This window comes from Notothenia coriiceps, unplaced genomic scaffold, assembly GCF_000735185.1.
Source record: "Notothenia coriiceps isolate Sejong01 unplaced genomic scaffold, NC01 NC01_scaffold00004168, whole genome shotgun sequence".
In the NCBI taxonomy this organism is placed as follows: domain Eukaryota; kingdom Metazoa; phylum Chordata; class Actinopteri; order Perciformes; family Nototheniidae; genus Notothenia; species Notothenia coriiceps.
The window spans coordinates 1-18,329 of record NW_011336869.1 but is presented as its reverse complement, the minus strand read 5'-3'; the positions used below and the strand labels follow the sequence as shown (position 1 = coordinate 18,329).

The window sequence follows — 18,329 nt, the reverse complement described above, 5'->3', positions numbered from 1 at the left end:
TACTGTATATATGATTCTGTCAGATGATCTGATCTGAGATACATGTCTTAGCCTGACAGCTTTTGGCAGCATTTGTATGGTTAGGGCTTATTTTGAGGTTCCACAGTGGCTTAAAATGGTCATAATCAAATAATGGATTGTCTCAAGGTAAATTTGATAAAATATGTAAATATATGAGAATTGGGTCAATGTTTCCAAAAACAAGACAGACAAACATACACATCTTCTTCTGAAAACATACAAAAGTTTAATTTAAATATCAGCAGACAAATGATCCCATTCATTATATTGACAGGCCTGTTTATTTTTTGCAATTTTCCTGCACATTGATTACACTGCTCTTTATAAGAAGGCACAATGGTGAAACCAGAATAAGCTTCTCTTCAAATCACAATCTTAGCATGTACTGCTCATCTTTGTGTACAACATGACACAAGCTTACTTACTTTGATAGTTTCCAGGATATATATTATTTTCTTAAATACTCTTATTTAAAAAAAAGTATTAGTGACACCCTCTAACATATCATAATGCTTGTATTAACACTCTTTTAATCCCTTTCTTTTCAATTATTACCCATGGCACGGTTACAAAGAGATTCGCTGTACAATGGAATCATCCAACATGCAGGATTTTAACCAACAATCCCTTCCTTTGGATATACAACATGAGTTTTTTGTTGCATACACAACACAAAGCCATCCAGACCTGGACAACAGTGGGACAAAAAAAGGAAATCAAGCCAGCATGTTGACTGTCTTGGAAGAATATCATATCAAAAGGCACAAAAACCTCAGAAGGTAATCAGCAATACAAAAAGTGCATCAGAAATATCCATTGAGGGACAAACTCTAAAGTTTCTTCCACTCTACAGAATACAATTAATACTTCATGGCATTATACAATCGTACTGTGCACTCACAATATAAATCCACCCTGCAGAACTCCTTCACCGGTGGCTTTCATACATGTGAAGTACATTCCTGTGTGGGGACAGCAGAGGTCTTTGGCTCAATTAAAATGTGGGCTTATGATCCCAATAATAAAGTGATATTTTCCATTTGCATTGGTTGTGCATTTAGTATATAACAGGATCTGAAAGAGCAGAGGGAGAATGATATGGCTGCATGAGTGCAACTCAGCAAAAGCGTTGGCACTTCTCTCAAGTCCTGCTTGTGACTCTAGCTCCATCTAGTGGAACTCTGCCCCCGCTGCAGTGATAAGACAGCCCACACATGATGCCTTTATTGAGCATGATAATAGAAACATTGGCACGCTTTTTGATGTGGGATTTGATGTCCAACCAAGATGCTTAACCTGATAACAGCAGCAAAGAGAGGTGACTGTCCTTCCAACCTGCCATTTCCTGAGAAGCAAGCATTCCTATTTGTGTGAATCCACGCAGAGCGCAAAGGTTTCTTTAGCAAACGTGTAATTTGCAGTCCTGAGATATAAAAAAACAGGCACCAAGATAGGATGGGGATGGGTTGGGGAAATGTGCAGGAGGGGCTTGAAAGGTGCTGTCGCAGTTCAGACGTTCAACATAGACCCATCCTTTTCACTGGATGTACAGGACGTCGCTCTCTTTCAGGCCAGAGCGGGTCTTGTACTTGTCAAAAAGGCACTGGAGAGACTTGATGTACATTGTATGGTACAGATCCACCATCTCGTCAGTTGGATCCTCAATTTTTGGCACTGTGATTGGCTCCCCAACTATAACAGAGAAGAGGAGAGGATTAAAACAATGCGTTCATCAGACAAAGTACAGTTGAAATTCTCAGAACCATAAATACAGCCTCGAAGTCACACATAGCAAATATCGACTTTGTCCCGTCTGTTAAACTGTCAACTGTAATGTACAAAAATCGCAGAGTTTGTGGACACTTTGCAACAAATTGTGATTCCCTTTAACCAAACATTAGTAGAAAAACCTACCTATGGTGGTGATAGGCTTGCCATAAGGCACGATGCCACAGGAGTCACCAAAGAACAGGCCACATCCATGGAAGAGGCACGGGGCAAAGCCTAAGATCTTCTGCAATTTCTTTTGAAGATATCTCCAGTAGGTCCCCTCCTCGAAGATCACCTGCTTGTAGACATCGTTCTCTCCGAAGGAATACACGGGAACCAGGTCGGACCTGAGGAGACACAGAGGAGGACTAAACCACTACACTACACTACATGTACTATCAAAAAAAAGAAAGTGGGGTTGTAGATTTTAAACATCTAAAATCAACAAAAAATGTAATATTGAATAAACATTAAAAAAGGGTTTAGTGGTAGAGACTTGACAAATATAAAAAATAAAGACAAAAAAGCTATTAAACGACTATTACCCTAACTAAAAAGGACTTTTTTAAACGTTTTATGCCATTATTTATTTGACCTACATTTTTTATTTGTATATATCATGTTCCCTGCATTTACTTACAACATTCTCTGGAATATTCAGCTTATTGTCATTTATTTGACATGTATATAGTTTACTTCTCCTGCATTAGTTGAACATTGGTCTTGCAACATAATTTGCAGTATTTTATTCAACTCTGTTTCTTCTTGCACTATTGTATTGTTTTTAAATGTGTTTTATTGTTTTATGTCTTATATATATATATATATATATATATATATATTATGTTGCATTGTTGGAGGAGCCTGGGACTTAAGATCTCCTACACTGTAGCTGCTGTGCATATGACCATAAAGCCTTTGAATCTTAAATCTTGAACAGTCTGTATATATACTGTATATAATATGTAAATCTATTGGCTTTGAAAACTATTTTGGCACTTGAAGTCTTCCTTTAAATCAATGTTCATCTGTGATAACCATCAGAACTGGATGTTGTATTTTTAATATGCATGTCTCTACATCACTGACAGGCACAGAGAAGAACAAAATCATCCAAAAATGTATTTGTTGTGGTGATCATCATTCAGTCAGTCATGTACTCTGAGTCTTCTGTAGTTTCCAGTTTGCAAAATCACAGACATTTCTCATGTTTGCGTGCATCCACTGTAAATTCAGAGTTATCTTTGGTGAACAGCCAAGGTCTTGTTGGGTAAGCAGGTACGATAAGGTTCATGTAATCACTTGCTGTTGCCTTGAAAATAAATGTACCTTGATCTGTAGCCAAGCTTCAGACGTCAAATTTGATCAGTTGTCCAAACATTTCAAAAGAAGCTTTTGCACCGTTAACATTTTGGAACTCTTAACTTAAATTACTGCTCAATGTAAATATTTGTGGACGTTTTTCATGAAGCTTGATTACTTAATTTAGTAGGTCCCAACCTTTTTGTTGTATGACTTTTTAAAGACATTCAAAGTGAACTCACGACTCTTCATCAAAGGTTACTTATCCTGGGAGCTGTGTGCACACTCACACTGTTGCATTAAAGTTGTTTAAAGATTAAACTAATCAGAAGTTTACAAACCAAAGTCGAAATGTCCCAAAGAAACACATAATTTTGTTGAGCAGAAAATCGATTTTTAGCAACCAGAAAATATCTCATTCCATCTACTTCTGATAAAGTGCCTTAGATACATTTGTGATAATAAATCATTAAAACTATTTACAACATTTCCGGCGCAATGCAACTTAAGTGAACTTAATCAGCAGTTTACATCTCTGTTCTATAAGCATCAAAGCCAAGCTAAGGACCCAGAAAGTTAACCCAAAGGTAACTCAATTCACATCCGAGGCTTATTTCAGCTGGAATGCTAACTTACAGTAGCTGTTATGAATAAAGTTGTGCATTATTGCACGTCTCTCTTAGTATGTTCTAAGCTTATTTGGTGATAAGCCACAACTATATAACAAGGCTTTTTGGGGCTAATAGGAAAACAACATGTCCTTTTATAGAACAGTTTGTTATATATATATATGAATGCATGATGGAGGTTAATGCTATCTCACCAGTCTGACCCTTCTGAAGGCCACCAGCAGCTCCAAGCTCTACGTAGCACAACACTGCACATTCATAAAAGATTTGCTGAGGCTCATTTAACCCTTCTGGGAGTAATACTCTTTTAAAATGTTCATTCCACTGAGTCACTACTGCCCAGAGAATGCTGACATTTTCACGTTCAGTTCCGATTTGGTCCCGGCTGTGGTTGGTTGACTGAGCGTGTGCTTGTTTGTCTCACCCTTTCTGCAGGGCCAGCCTAACAAAGCCTTTGCGGTTCTTCAGAGTGACGGAGTTAAAGCCCGGTGCACACTGCAGAGACTCCGCTGCTCCTCCAACAACGATGACCACGGCGTTCCCCGTCCCGTTACGAGACAGCAGGTAGTCAATGGAGTTCTTGTTCACTGGACAAATACCTGAGAGGGACAACAACATGTGGAAAGATGATTAAAAGTGGTAAAGATGTATTGTAGGGGAAAATACACTGACTTGTCTATGTATTCCTATTAGACCCCTCTAAAAAATGTATAAAGATATTATCATTCTCAGTGTTTTTTGGACTTTAATTGTTCTTAATGCATTCATATGCAGCAAAGTCTAGCACTAAGGGTGTAAGGATATGCCAGTATTGCTAGTAAGTGTGAGAGTTTAAAAATGTAATATTGATATCCCAGCACTGCTTAAATGATTCCTGCTGATTTTTTATGTTCTCTCTTTTTCCTAGAGAATTTTGAGAGTAATTAATTTTGCTGGACAAATAACGCAAAATAAAGAAAGTATTAGAATGCGTTTTTACATTTTCATAGACATTGCTATATAGTTTTATATTTTAATTATTTTTGCCTTGATAATAGTTCGGTGGAAAATAAATATTGTGACGGCAGTACCACCAAAATAAAATGAAACTAATTAAGCTAAGCATGTTGAAAACAAAACGATGTTCAAAATCGGACCTATTGCAGCTCAAATAACATTCCTTAAATACAACATAACACAAAACAATTCTACGAAGGCGAGTTACCATAGAAGCTTTTGGAAACAACAATGTCCAATGTGCAATGACCTTCAGTAACCTCTGAGTGTATGTACATTATCTATGAGTAAAGCTGAAGCGCAAACAGCCCTGCAGAACAGAACAGTTAACTCTCTATCAATCAGTCAAATCAGCAAATCCAGGTAAACAGAACCATTCCAGCTGCGCAACAGGACAAAGGTCCGCTCTCTCCCAGATACACGTATCAGTGTCAGACTTTAAGAAGAACACACTCCAGCGCTCTCCACTTCCTCTCACCTCCAGACATCAGGTAGTCTCGCAGCACGGGCATGCGGAAGTTTCCTGCCAGGGTGGCCAGGGAGGGCTTGATGCCCGGGAATTTCTTAGAGAAGCCTGTAGCCTCGGTCCCAAAATTGCAGAAAGCACCAAAGCAGAAAATCCCGTGGGGATGGTAACCAAAGATGTAGTTCCGGTTGGGCAGCAGGTTGTGGGTTTTAATGAGCTGGAGGAGAAAAGCACAAAGAGGAGCAGTGTGAGGCTCCTTCCATCCCTGCTAGACCGGGACCATCTGACCAGAGAGATGCCATGTTCCTGGCCAATATGGCTGAAAGGGACAGACGCTGTGGGCCTTTCTATACTAATACTTATTATTATTTACACTATAAACTACACCATGTTCTCACATCAACTTTAGAGGTTTATGCCCTGTTGATTTTTATTCCTGGATCTTTTTGTCCGAGTAGATCTCTTTGTATCATTGTTTTGTGCCACATGTTTTATTCTTATTTCATTATAATCTTTAAAGTTGATTTATTTTACGATAAATCAACACACCTTACCAATTATTTGCAAAAAGGAAATGATGCTACACTAAAGGATTATTATTATCGTTATTGATTAATCTGTCCATGTTTTTCTACCATCATCGCTTGGGCTCTAAAATGGAAGAACATGTTATTATTATTATTATTGTTTATTTATTTTTGTTTGTTTATTATATTATTATTATTATTAAGTAACAACGACCCTTTAAAAAAGACGATAAGAATAATATACAGAAACATAAACCTGATTGAAAATAACTATAACATATTACATGATTAAAGCATGCTAGTTTACATATAAGCAGCACTGCACTATAGTATGTTCAATTAAAAATGTGATAAATAATAAAATCAGCTGTGTGCTCCTGTCTGTAACCCTCCTACACCCACACACAATATGTCAGTTTTTTTTAAATATGGTAGGAAATATGCAATATGCATATGAAATAGCACAACAAGTACAGAACACGGTAACTGCCATCTTTCATTCCACCTAATCAATAAATTGTCACAACCACTTGTAGGATGAGTCTGGTGCACAGCTAATGTTATAGTAGATCAAGGACAGTGTTATCAGCCTGAACCCAGCATGCTCTCCTCTGTCTGCTCAGGAACAGTCGTAAAACCCTGACCCACTATACATGGTGTACATATTGTATTGGTACCAATAAAGTACAACTTTAAACATTAAGCTATATGTTGACCTCTTGTTGTCATGGTGAACTTGTCAAACTGCAGAATTCATAAGAAACCAACTGATGTGCACGGTAGACTTGGATTCGTCACAATGTGTACACACAGCTGCCTTGGTAGCTAGTCAAACATGAAGGTTGCATAACCACATTAGCAGAGAGATCACATTAAAGATCTCCATAGTGCCACAGGACTCCACCTGATGCTCAGATGTGAAGGGATTACATGTAACACTTCATATAGTGAGAGAAAGATATGCAGATTACTGCATCAGAGCACCAACACATTACAGACTCTGTTTCCAGTGTTGATGCAGACAGTCCTCACTCTGTTTTTAAGGCTGCTTTGAACTTTGACCATATAGCTTCCAGCTCATACTAGCCAAATGGTTATGATAGATGAGATCAATTGCCCTGCGATCAATTGATGCCCCACAGATATATCCTGCTGTCTGTCAGTCGCAGGGCGGGTTCATTCATGTGTGTTCTCTTCAATTCACTTCTCTTTTTCACTTTTGGATAGGTCTTAGGTTACATGAAGGTTACATACAGTAAGACATATTAGCATCATTATTATGAATTACTTTGTATCTTACTTACTTCTCTGTCAAAGTGTCTTTGAGTTTTTATAAAAGCGCTATATAAGTCTCATGTATTATTATTATTATATTTATAACATTATGATGACAAACATGGTTGAAGTAAGGTTAAGGTGATCATAAGTCAAACTTATTTTTTTTTTTTGTTAATTTATTACGATACAATGAGCACATTTTACTTTTACTTTTAAATATATATAAATATTTTTCTTTATTTTATTGGACATTTTACTTCTTATGTATATGTCAATATATTTGCTTTGCTTTTTATTGCACATCCTTACTTTAACTTATTTTCTTGGTAGCTATATTTCAATTATTTCTTTTCAATTATTTTTTCAATTATTTTATTCTAAAATGGAGCAACTGTCACAAAACCCAATTTCTCGCCTGATAAATAAAGTCTTCTGATTCTGATAATTGGTGTGCTCTCATCACTTATTGCACATTTTAACTGGCTGGGTGAAAAAAAGAGTGATCACATCAACCCACAGAGAGTGACTATAAAGAACACACTGTGCAAATCAAAGCCATGAACAAAGGTTACATGTAAACAGTAGGGCTTCAAATTCCTCCTCCTGCGGTAACTCTCTTTGTTTTTTTAAACTCTGTGCAGTAGATAAGCTCATCAACAGCTCGGAAGGGATTTTATTCTCTGAAACATTGTCAGTAGCTCTTCATTCCCAACACATTAAGTTAGAACATGATGGAATCACACAGGTTCTGTTTCATTAGCATTATGAGGCTCAAACCTAAGGTAATTCAGCGATTCAGTGATAGCATTCACAGTTGTGAGATATACTTAGTATCTGTCAGTAATTGGGCTGCAACTCACAATGATTGATCAATTGTGTCGTCAATGAAATGCCACAATATGTCGTCAAAAATCCAATCAAATGATCCCCATATCCCAGGAGACAATGTCATAAAGTTTACAACATTTCAGTGTAGAAGCTAGAACCAGAGGATAATTGGTACTTTGTCTTGATTAAAAATATCAAATGAATAACCAAAGTGTGCTAGTCCACTTATCAATTCAATCAGCTCTGGTCTGAACAAAAGTGATGATTCATGCAGAAATCCCATGACAACTGACTAAATCATGTGGCACCCCTATAAACTTGCTCCACCCATGACTTTTGGATCTTCAGCAACTGCTGAGTTATGCACAGCTACAGTACAGTACACCCCCCCCCCCCACTGTCGATGTTGACGTGCGAGGGGCTGAATATGCAGTGGGCAACACCTGAAGGCAAAACAAGCTCAGCGCTGCTTCTTCGCCTATCAGGTGGGACAAAGTCTAAAACTCTCAACCAACGTCAAGCAGTCATCATAATCAACCGGGACGAGGTACAGCATGTAGCCGGCAGCTGATACCGATCCTCCCTGATAAGCTTATCTATAATGATAAACCTTTGCATGGCTGGGAATCGATGAACTGGCTAAATCATACTGTACTGACTACCCTAAGCATGAGTTAGAATCACTTTTTTGTGTGGGAGCACAAATGTTTTGATGGTTAATTTCATTACTGGTTGGATTTCTAACATCTTCATACAGCTACTGTTATCTTGAGTTTTTAAGATGATAAATTAGCAGTCCGTGGTATACCAAGAAACTGAGAGTTGCCTACCCTGACTGGGAAGTAGTCCCGGAAATATGTCCACACGGTCCAGTTCCTCACCCAAGAGGACCTCCTGCCACCTAAAGAAGACATTACAGATTAGAAATCACTTCACTACATCAAAACTACAGCTAAAGTGCTTCATTAGCATTCATCTGCAATAATTACATTCATAAATAATTTAGTTTATAAAATGTAAAAAATATATATAAAATGAACACACAGGGTAACCTGTTTAGAATAATGCTTTTTCAGTCTACAAAAAAAGTTTCCATTCATTGACAACATAACAACATTTAGCAAAATGCTAACGTCAGTATGCTAATATAGGAATGGTTAACAGGCATGTGTTCAATTTTCACAAGCTAAATCTGGCTTGTTAGCATTTGCTTATTGGCACCTCTTGCCTTGTTTTGGGGTGTTCCAGTCCATGATGAGCCAGGCGGTGTACATGGCAGCAATCAGCCAGCAGTCAGTGCAGAACATGTAGATAAGCAGCACAGTGCAGGCAGTACCTGGGGGAGGAGGAGGATGACATCAAGTGTTTAAATACAGATGTCATTCTTGCAGATGACCTACAAATGAAAGGCTTAACTGAAGGCTTAGATATTCTGTGAAAGGCTAGGAGGTACAGCAGTCAGACACAGAATCCTCCGTGTGCAGCTCAGATATATGACCTTCTTGACATGAGTCTAATGAGACTACAAGATAAGTCTCCCATGTTCCTTTACTTTCCTAAGGCTTAAGTAAAATGAGCCTACACACAAACACACTCGCTCACCCAAGGCTAAGAAGCTGAGGACCCACTGCAGCACAGAGATGACCTGCAGATGTTTTTCCATCTTGGATCTGCAGGGCCAAAAAGCCACGGACAGGTCCTGCAGGGCAGAGAGGATGCTGGCGCCAGTGCCTGGAGACCAAGCAAGAGACAGTAACAATAAGAGTTGTATCAAAATGATCAAATGTAATAATACTTGTCTTTCGTCCTTTTTTATAACTAATGCTGTTGATGTATTGTGATTTTAAGAGTGCATATTATCATCTGGCCAGAGACAACAGCTGGAATTAGCAATGATTGCTAAAGCTGCCCCATTTGCTGTTTTGTATGACAGTTGAACAATGGGGACTGTCTACGACACTAAAAACAAATAAACTAAACTAACATCCAATTGGGTGGGTTATTAAAGACTGTTACAGAAGCAGATGAGAAGGATAAGCGATGCAATCGAAACAGTCCTAGTAATGCTATTTGTCCAGAGCTGGACATCAAACTAAATATTGACCTCTACACAACACAGCAGCCCTACATCCATACTCATTTCAGCCCTCTACTCACCAGCTGTTTTCAGTCACCAGCCCATGCTAGTAAAGCCATGAAGCTACAGAATATGTGTGCGAAGATGGAGCGAACAGTACAAGACACATTAAGAACAGCTGAGGCTAGTCAAGTGCGCACACAGACAGCCAATAAGAAGAAGAGCTGCCCTCCTGGAAAACACGGTCATCTAATCCCATCTGTGAACACTGCAAATAACCCACACTGGTATGCTGCTGGTAATACCTGTGAACTATGATGCTATGATGGCTTAAAGGCTATACAAGCGTGGGTGTGTGCCAGTGGCTGATGGGGAGAGACCGGAGAATTGGCCGGGATGCTGGTTACAGCTGAATCGGCCTACTTACAGCATGTGGAGTCCCACTGGGTGCCAGATCAATATGCTAACCAGACAAAGAGGAACACACACTGAAATGTCCTGCAGATGAAGCAACAGGTGGAGCATGGGCTCTTCAGTCAAAAACAGCTTCTTTCTCTTTCTTTAGAGATGGTTCCAATCGCTAAAGATAACAGCCTTGATAGACTCATCTACAGCAGCAGAGTCTGCTCAGAAGTTCATATGTTTTAAAGTCTGGCATGAAATAATACTGAAACACCAACAAAAACACTGAGAGATATGTTTAGCTCTACATGTTAAATTGTTCATAATGGCCATAAAGAGAAAACCATTTAAATGTAAGTGATGAAGGAGCAAATCTTCAGTAGTAATTTACCAGAAAAGGCTCTCAGTTAAAATCCCCTAGTCATATGTTGGACAATCACGAACATTTAAGCTTCTCAATTTAACTTACATTTTCAATATTTAACTGCAGAGAAATTCAAAAATGCGATGCACATCAAACTGTGTTCGTTGGACTTTGTTAGAATAAGCAATAACAACCACATAGCACAAATCCAACATATTATACATGCATGCAATGAGGAAAAGCCATTTCAATTTTAGTAACCAGGCACAAAATCCACTGTCAGGAAAAGTCTATAAAGTTCAAACTTCTCCCATGAATCCCTTACTCATATGTTGGACATTCACAAATAACTATTATTTTAACCGTCATATGTATAATATTGTACTGCAAAGACTTGCAAAATAGGGTTCATATACAACTCTGGACTTGAAAGCAGTATGTTTAGTGACAAAGTGCAAAATCAGCATATTATATGTCGATGCAATGAAGAAAAATTGACTGGTTAGTAAAAAGGGACACAATCCAGTCTTTACAAGAAACTCTTTCAGGTTAAACTTTTACCCAAGAAAATCCCTGAGTTGTATGTTGGACTCCCACCAACAACTCCTAATTTGACTTTAGAATTGAAGACTTTATTTTAACTGCAGAGAAAATGCTCACTTGGGCTGCACATAACACTGTTTCTTTAACTTTATTGGAAGCAGCATTCACAACCACAAACATGCACCAACATACATTAGATAGTGTGATATTCAGGACTAATCCCCTTTAAAATCACATGCAGTGTTATGGTAGTGCATTTTGGACATGTGTGTCTCTCACCCTCACAGGACTGTGTGTCTGCTTTCCGTAAGTCAGTTCACTTCTCCAGAGCTCTTACCTTTGAGGGCGCCAGAGTACGCAGCGAGGATGGTCTTCATAGCTGAGCTTCAGGATGGAGAGGGGGTGCTGAGAGAGGAACGCTCAGATGTTGGCTTGCGGGCTGTCAGGATCATAAATCCAGCCTACAGCTCCTCGGACACGGCTGCCTGCGACTGCGGCTCCCCGACGCGTAGAGCCGGCCTTTAACGAGCGGGGGAGGAGCCTGGAGCCGGGTCTGGGTGGATTAATAATATAATATAGCAGCCTAATGTCAAGACGTCTGGACGGGATGCGTGGGGGGGCAGTGCTGCTGCTGTCTGTATTTATTGGGGCAGTCACGTGGGTCAGCTGGGAGCAACATGGAGCAGGATTTGACCATTTGACCATTGACCCTGCCTCACCTCCTCACAGGTGGAGATGGGAGGAGTGGGGATTTCAAAAATGTTTGTTTTTTCCTAAACGTTTTCCTTTCCTTGTTATTTTACAACATAAAACATGTCGTAAATGTCGTGAGGACATGGTGATTTATAATGCTACTAATGTTAGTGGTAAATGTACAGCAATTCAATAGCATGTTTCCATTATTTGCAACCTTTCAAAGCCCATTTACTTTTACTTTTACATTTTAGTCAGCATTCACCCGTTAACATACATTCATACAGAGACCAAACAAGGGGGCACCTCAGGGAGACTGACATTCACAGACATTCCCACACCGTCGGCCATCGGGAGCAGTTTGGGGTCAAGTATTTTGCCTGAGAACAAATCGACATGTTAACGGCAGGGGATGGGATCAAAACACCCACTTCAGATTGGTAATGTTCTCATTATCATTCTTTGTGTTGTGTTGCGTCTTTTTGAGAAGTGCCATACTGCTAGAAGTTTCTTATTGTGTTCCTATTGAATGCCTTACAAAACATGTTTGCACAGCCCTAAATATTGTTACAGAGATGTTGCACTTGTTGCACTGAACGTGACTTCAGTGTGGGCAGCTGTGGGTTCAGTTGTGAAAAGTTCAAACTACCAGGTAAGTCCCGAGGCTTCTGACAGGCTGCCAGCTGGCATGGCACAGAAATTCACCCGCCAGGACCGGCTGAAGGTGGACAGAAAAATGATGTACAGCTGCTGGCAAACAGCTAAAGAGGTCAAGAGTTATATAGTGGTGCGGGAATGAGTCCTAAAAAACACAACTGAGTTAGCATTTCAGCACTTCTGGTTAACTCAAAATGTTCCGCGACATAAAATATGTCAGTAAATACCCAACCAGTATTTAGCTAACTTTCTGCACAGTGAAAAAGAAAATAGTTCCTTCATGAAACTGCTCATGACAATTGTCATTGATTTAATGAATCAATGTTTATTTGCTGGATCAACTCATACTGGAATTTGACAAACAGAAGTGATTCTGACTCAAACTGGTATCAATTTAACACCACAATACATTCCCAGATCACTGACCTTGTCCTCTATAACCTTATCAAATTCAATATCAAACCCAGTGTTTACTGAGGAAATATTTGCACTTTATATCAAATAAAGTTCATCCCAAAAAGTAGAACTGATAGCACATGTCCAGTGGGATCAGGCCCAAGAATCAGAACTGATTTTGGCTGAAATGATTCATACAGTCCTTGACATGAGATAAAAGTTGAGAAATGAACCACCCATTTAAACTTCAGTTACATAATCATGCATTTACAGTCCTCTAATATCCCTTATGCTTTATTTTCAGTTTGATCTGGTTCTAATTGCTATATTGACATTGATTGTTCTTATAAAGTCCATTATGGTCCAGATGTCATGAATCAAAGTGTTCCATTCAAGTATATTTTAGTTTAGTCTACGCACAAACATTATTTTTGTATTATGCAATACCTCAATAATTTCACCTGTTTTTCAGTGTTCCATGTTCTTATATGATTCCTGCTGTGTATTGCATTCTGTATCTGAAGAAAAGATACCAAATTATCTATACGACTTTATTACCATGCAAGATTCCTTCCCCATATCACGCCACAGTTGTAAATATGGTACGTATGGATATTCTCAGGCAGTCAGTGTTTTGTTTTCCTTTAAGAAAAAGCCAAGATAAGATGTGACCCACAGGAACCTATATTGTTTTGTACCTTGAACACTGTCTTCAAAGAAGGTCGATAATGTTGTGAATGTAACCTACAGTAACACACTCCACTCCAAGAGGAATCTGAGCCCGAACAATGTTCAACTGTGAAGCCGTTTTGTCTGAAGACCCCAATGTGACACATGAATACTTTAGTGTCTTACTATTATACAGAGCATGCAGCATTAATCATTGTGTTGTCTATGTTTTCCTGTCATTATGTCCACTACTATGATTTGTATGTCACTGTGTTTAACATTGTTTGTTGTGATGTTATGATTACAGCTCTGCAGGATATGAGCTGTTGGGGTATATGAAACAAATAGGTCTCTTCTGATAACGATTGTCAATAGGGGATCAGCTTTTGATACAGTTGGTATCAAAGACAGGAATATTACAATAAATTACATTTCATTTAGCTGATGATTTATTCAAAGCTACTTACAATAAGTGCAGTCAACTATGAAGGTACAAAGTCAAAACAGCAATCTGCAGTTACATTAGCTTTTAATTAGCCAGACCATTGAGAGTGCTACTGAAAATGCTACATACCGAAGTGAGAAGGTTTTTATTTGTATTTTATTGACCAATTTCTAGTGGGAACTGATGGGTTTTATGATTTAACCAGGTCATGGATGTAGGGAGGGCCTGATCCAATCACAGCACTTTAGGCCGACACCTGTCTTGAATCAGAAAGTGTGTTTACTCCATTAAATGTTTTTTTGTTCCATTACAGGTTGGCCGGTCTTGTCCTAACACACCACCACATACTCACTGCATCATCCTTGTACTGGTGTTTTCCCTTCCTAAAAATGTCCCGAAGTTTCCAATTATTCGTCTCTCTTGCATCACAGTAAGTATTTTTCTTTTAGTCAGCATTTTAATCAGCTCAACACACACACACTCACACTAACCTTGTCCAGACTGAGTTGAAAGCATCAGGGCATTGTCCAATCTGTCCTTTCATTTGGAAATACCAGAACCCTGCCATCTGAGATAAAAAGTGTCGACCAAATGTCACAGACAGTCTTATCATTTGGGAACATGATCTAAAACCGGGCACTCAACTTTTAATGTGGAATTTAGAACTAATAAAACAATAAATGAGACACGTATTCATGATCTTTGAGCATGTTGGATAACATCAGACTAGTTTGTGCACAGCTCAATTTGCATTATGTTTGATAGGAATGCACATCTTATGCACCGGTCATAACCATATTTTAATTTAAAAACAGGAAATAAATTAGGTACTAAAATAGGAAAAGGAATGGCTCAACATTTTGGAAAATATGCATGCAGAAGGTTGAGGCAGAAGATGGGTAGCCTAGCTTGCCTTTACCTTTTTTTACCAGCTGAAGCTCTAAAATAAAATAAAATCCTATTTTAATCTATACAAACCGCAAAATATAAAACAACAAATGGTGGTTTTACGATGGGTTATTTTGAGTTTTTCTAGCCTTTTCCTAACTTTTTCCCAGAATCCCTGCCAGGCTAGTTCTGCTACACACATTTCTGTTTATCTTTGAATTGTCTTTAACCTTTGTGTTTTCTATCCAAACTAATGCAGTACATGTTCATGCTGTTGTGTTGTTATTGCTTCTTGTTTTTCAAAGTAAGACAATGTACGCATCTATAGTAGCAACAGTACAGGCTATGCAAAAAATACCAAGAACATTTGATGGCCTTATGAAAGCCAAACTACCATTTCATATATGTCCACGGTTTGATGAAGGCTTTGGAATAGAGTTCACACACACAGAGCTTGAGGCGCAGCTCCCTCACATCTTCAGAAACACACACGGCAAGCGTGAAGTCCAAGGTTTGAAGAGATTATTGAAATGTATACTTGCACACGCACGCACGCACGCACGCACACACACACACACACACACACACACACACACACAGAGACATCTGTCATTAAAGGCATGATGATAGGTTTAATTTGTATTTGGCCACAAACGGTTATTGAATAAAACAATCAGTGAAATGTCTCTTGATGGAACTGCTTACAACCCAAAGACGTGTTTCATGTTTCAAAGGACCACAACTGTTTTCGGTCCAAAAATATTGGGAATCTCAGGTTTAATTTCAAAAGACTTTCTAATTTTAAATCAAAATCTGAAACGTAACTAGTAACTTTAGCTCAAACATAAATGTCGTGCATTAGAAAGTACAATATTTGGCCAAACATAAGGACACAGAAATAAAAATGCTCAAGTACAAAAATTGGTCTTGTGTAAATGCACTAAATTACTTTACAACGCTCTAATGTTAAATTATTTCTTAAATGTTTCAAGGGCATAATATGTAAAACAAAAATATATAACGAAATTCAGTTTAGTGGTGTTTCCCTTTTTATAGCACTTGGATAGATACAAAATCCGCAAAAGATTAATGACTGTTTCTTTAAAAAATGTTGCAACCCTAATTGACATTATGACCCTGTATTAGAAAGTCTTCCACAAAATCCAGAACCCAGACAGAAGCCCCCACTGGGAGGTGGTGAGGAAGACTTGTGTCACCCAACCCTTTCCCACACTGCCCTGAAATCATCTGAATGAACAGCCAGGTCTCAGTTATGAAGACACAAGCATTTCTATTTCACTTTTCCATTTGTATAGGGTTGTTGAGTCCTCCCTCATATTAACGAATACAGCAGTATGTCTTCTTGTAGAACCAACCAAAGCCGATTTATCTTTAATTTACAGGCCAATTGAGAGTAAACTCATGTCTACCTCATCTTTAAAAATAAATATACATTTAAATTCACTCCAATATCAGTCCAGTTCAGACAAAATTCAGTTGTGTGTCCTTGTCCACACCGTAGTTTTCTTTGTGCTCGTCAAACAGCTTGCTGAGTTCGTCCATGTAGAGCTGGTGGAGGGCATCCAGTTCCTCGGTAGCTGGCTTCTCGTTCCTTTGAACCTGAATGGGCCTTCCAACTGCAGGAAGGAGAAAAAACAGAGTCAGTGTACTTTACAAAAAAGCAGTCTGGTCTTCGATTACACTTCGATTACACTTTGTTGACTCAGTATTAACCACGTTCGCTCCAAATGTATTTCCCAACCCAGCAACATGATGATTCTGCCAAAATCAACTCGCGGTTCGATTTGTTCCTGCCAGGTAAAGCCAAATGCAATACATGCTTTAATTACAGGTTAACCTTGACCCTCTTTTGCAATGGTTTTGTGTTTAAGTGACTTATCGGGACCATGTTTTGTACAGATTTGGTAAGTATTGAGGCAATTCTGCACCGTCAACGTACGTCCACTAAAATTGTTTGATTTTGGTTATTTTTGATTTGTGACAAATGTGACCTTATCAAGAGAAAGTGGCAAAGTCTGTCAGTGAGAAAGAAAGTGGTTGGAGATTGACAGCGTGCTATTGCCTGTTTTGGGTCTCTCACCTTCAGCATTCACACTCAAAATGTGGCAAAACAAAGTCGATGTTGGAAAAAACATATGACACAGACTCCATAGACTACTGTAGTGCAAAGGGAAGCTAACTGGGTCCTGGATCCTGCTGTGTGTACTGCACTAATCTGCAAAGTATACTCACCCACTGTATGGATGGGTCTCCTGTAGGGCATGAGACCAAAGGAGTACTGGAATATGCCACGTGCATGGAAGAGAGGCAGGGAGATACCCATGATGCTTTGCAGCCGCTCCTGTGTCCATCGAAGCCAGGTTCCTCTTTTGTTTTCCACTTGATCAAACAGTTCATTTTCTCCAAAAGAGAAGACTGGCACCAGATGAGCACTGAAAAAAAAGAATGATTTACTGGTAAAATAATTTCACTAATTGTATTACTTTTTACTTCTGTTTATCGTTCAATAACTGAATTGATTTCATAACAGTCTATGTGCTTTCCCAAGAAATTCCATGTGAGGAGCTTGAATAAGCCTCTGTTTCAAGAGGCCACGCCCGTTATGCAACAAACCTCAAAGGAGTAGATGGACAAATCCTCTCACAGGCCATAAAACCTTTCGGAGAATCAGCTCTATTAACAGAAAACGTTCCTCTTGGCCCAGGGCTCTCTGCTCTTACCCGTGTACCATCGCCATTTTGATGAAGCCTTTCTTTTGAGCCAAGAGTACATTGTAGGTCCCAGGGTGGGCATCGAGGGCCTCTGGGGCCCCACCCACTGCTATTACCACAGCATTGCCTCCTCCTCGTTTGCGGAGCGGATAGCTGGCACTCTCTTTGTCAGAAGGAATCAGACCTGCAGTGAAGTAAGAGACAACGAGAAGTGATCAAAATAAATCAGATCAAACCAAGAATGTCATAAAAAAACTGTTAGTATGTCAAGTACTAACACTGTTTGAATACAGTAATCAATTGCATATTATGCTCATTTTAATATAAAGTCAGATACGCATCAGTATATAGTGTCTCAACTGGGACATGTCTCCATGCTTTAATGTTCAAAAAGCTCTTTATTTTTCTCATACTGCCTGTGCTGCAGCACCTCTTTTCACCCTCTGTCTGAAACCAGAGACCAGTCTGCTCTGATTGGTTAGCTGGCTGGCTTTGTTGTGATTGGTCAACCGCTTAGAGATGTCCTGCCCCTTAGTCTATCACGACGATGTGTTGGAACACTAGCCAATAGAAGTGCAAGTGTTACATAGTGATGTCATTATGTTACAGAAGTAAACAAAGGAGTTCAATGGAGGTGCTTCAGGCA

General features: G+C 39.0%; 2 protein-coding genes across 2 annotated transcripts; both read right to left on the bottom strand.

Moving 5' to 3' along the window:
- Positions 1-228: 228 nt before the first annotated feature.
- dgat2 (diacylglycerol O-acyltransferase 2) lies at positions 229-11,722 on the bottom strand. Its single transcript, XM_010767331.1, has 8 exons — positions 11,541-11,722; positions 9,420-9,548; positions 9,046-9,153; positions 8,648-8,718; positions 5,197-5,401; positions 4,147-4,321; positions 1,936-2,138; positions 229-1,713 (listed from the first exon to the last, which is right to left on the bottom strand). The coding sequence occupies exons 1-8, from the start codon at positions 11,578-11,580 to the stop codon at positions 1,559-1,561; spliced, it is 1,086 nt and encodes a 361-aa protein (XP_010765633.1). The 5' UTR covers positions 11,581-11,722; the 3' UTR covers positions 229-1,558.
- A 4,711-nt stretch (positions 11,723-16,433) lies between these two features.
- mogat2 (monoacylglycerol O-acyltransferase 2) lies at positions 16,434-17,867 on the bottom strand (the record flags this gene model as incomplete). Its single annotated transcript, XM_010767332.1, has 3 exons — positions 16,434-16,588; positions 17,205-17,404; positions 17,693-17,867. Coding segments are annotated over 3 exons (530 nt in total), but the record flags the coding sequence as incomplete, so codon positions are not given.
- Positions 17,868-18,329: the final 462 nt, after the last annotated feature.

What these genes read in the sequence shown, in the direction of transcription:
- dgat2 (XM_010767331.1), bottom strand. Translation starts at nt 11,580, where the DNA reads ATGAAGACCATCCTCGCTGCGTACTCTGGCGCCCTCAAAG. An exon ending in AGACTACCTGATGTCTGGAG is followed by an intron (nt 4,322 to 5,196) that starts GTGAGAGGAAGT and finishes TGTCCCTCTCAG; the next exon opens with GTATTTGTCCAGTGAACAAG. An exon ending in AGGCTGGCCCTGCAGAAAGG is followed by an intron (nt 2,139 to 4,146) that starts GTGAGACAAACA and finishes GTGTCTCCTCAG; the next exon opens with GTCCGACCTGGTTCCCGTGT.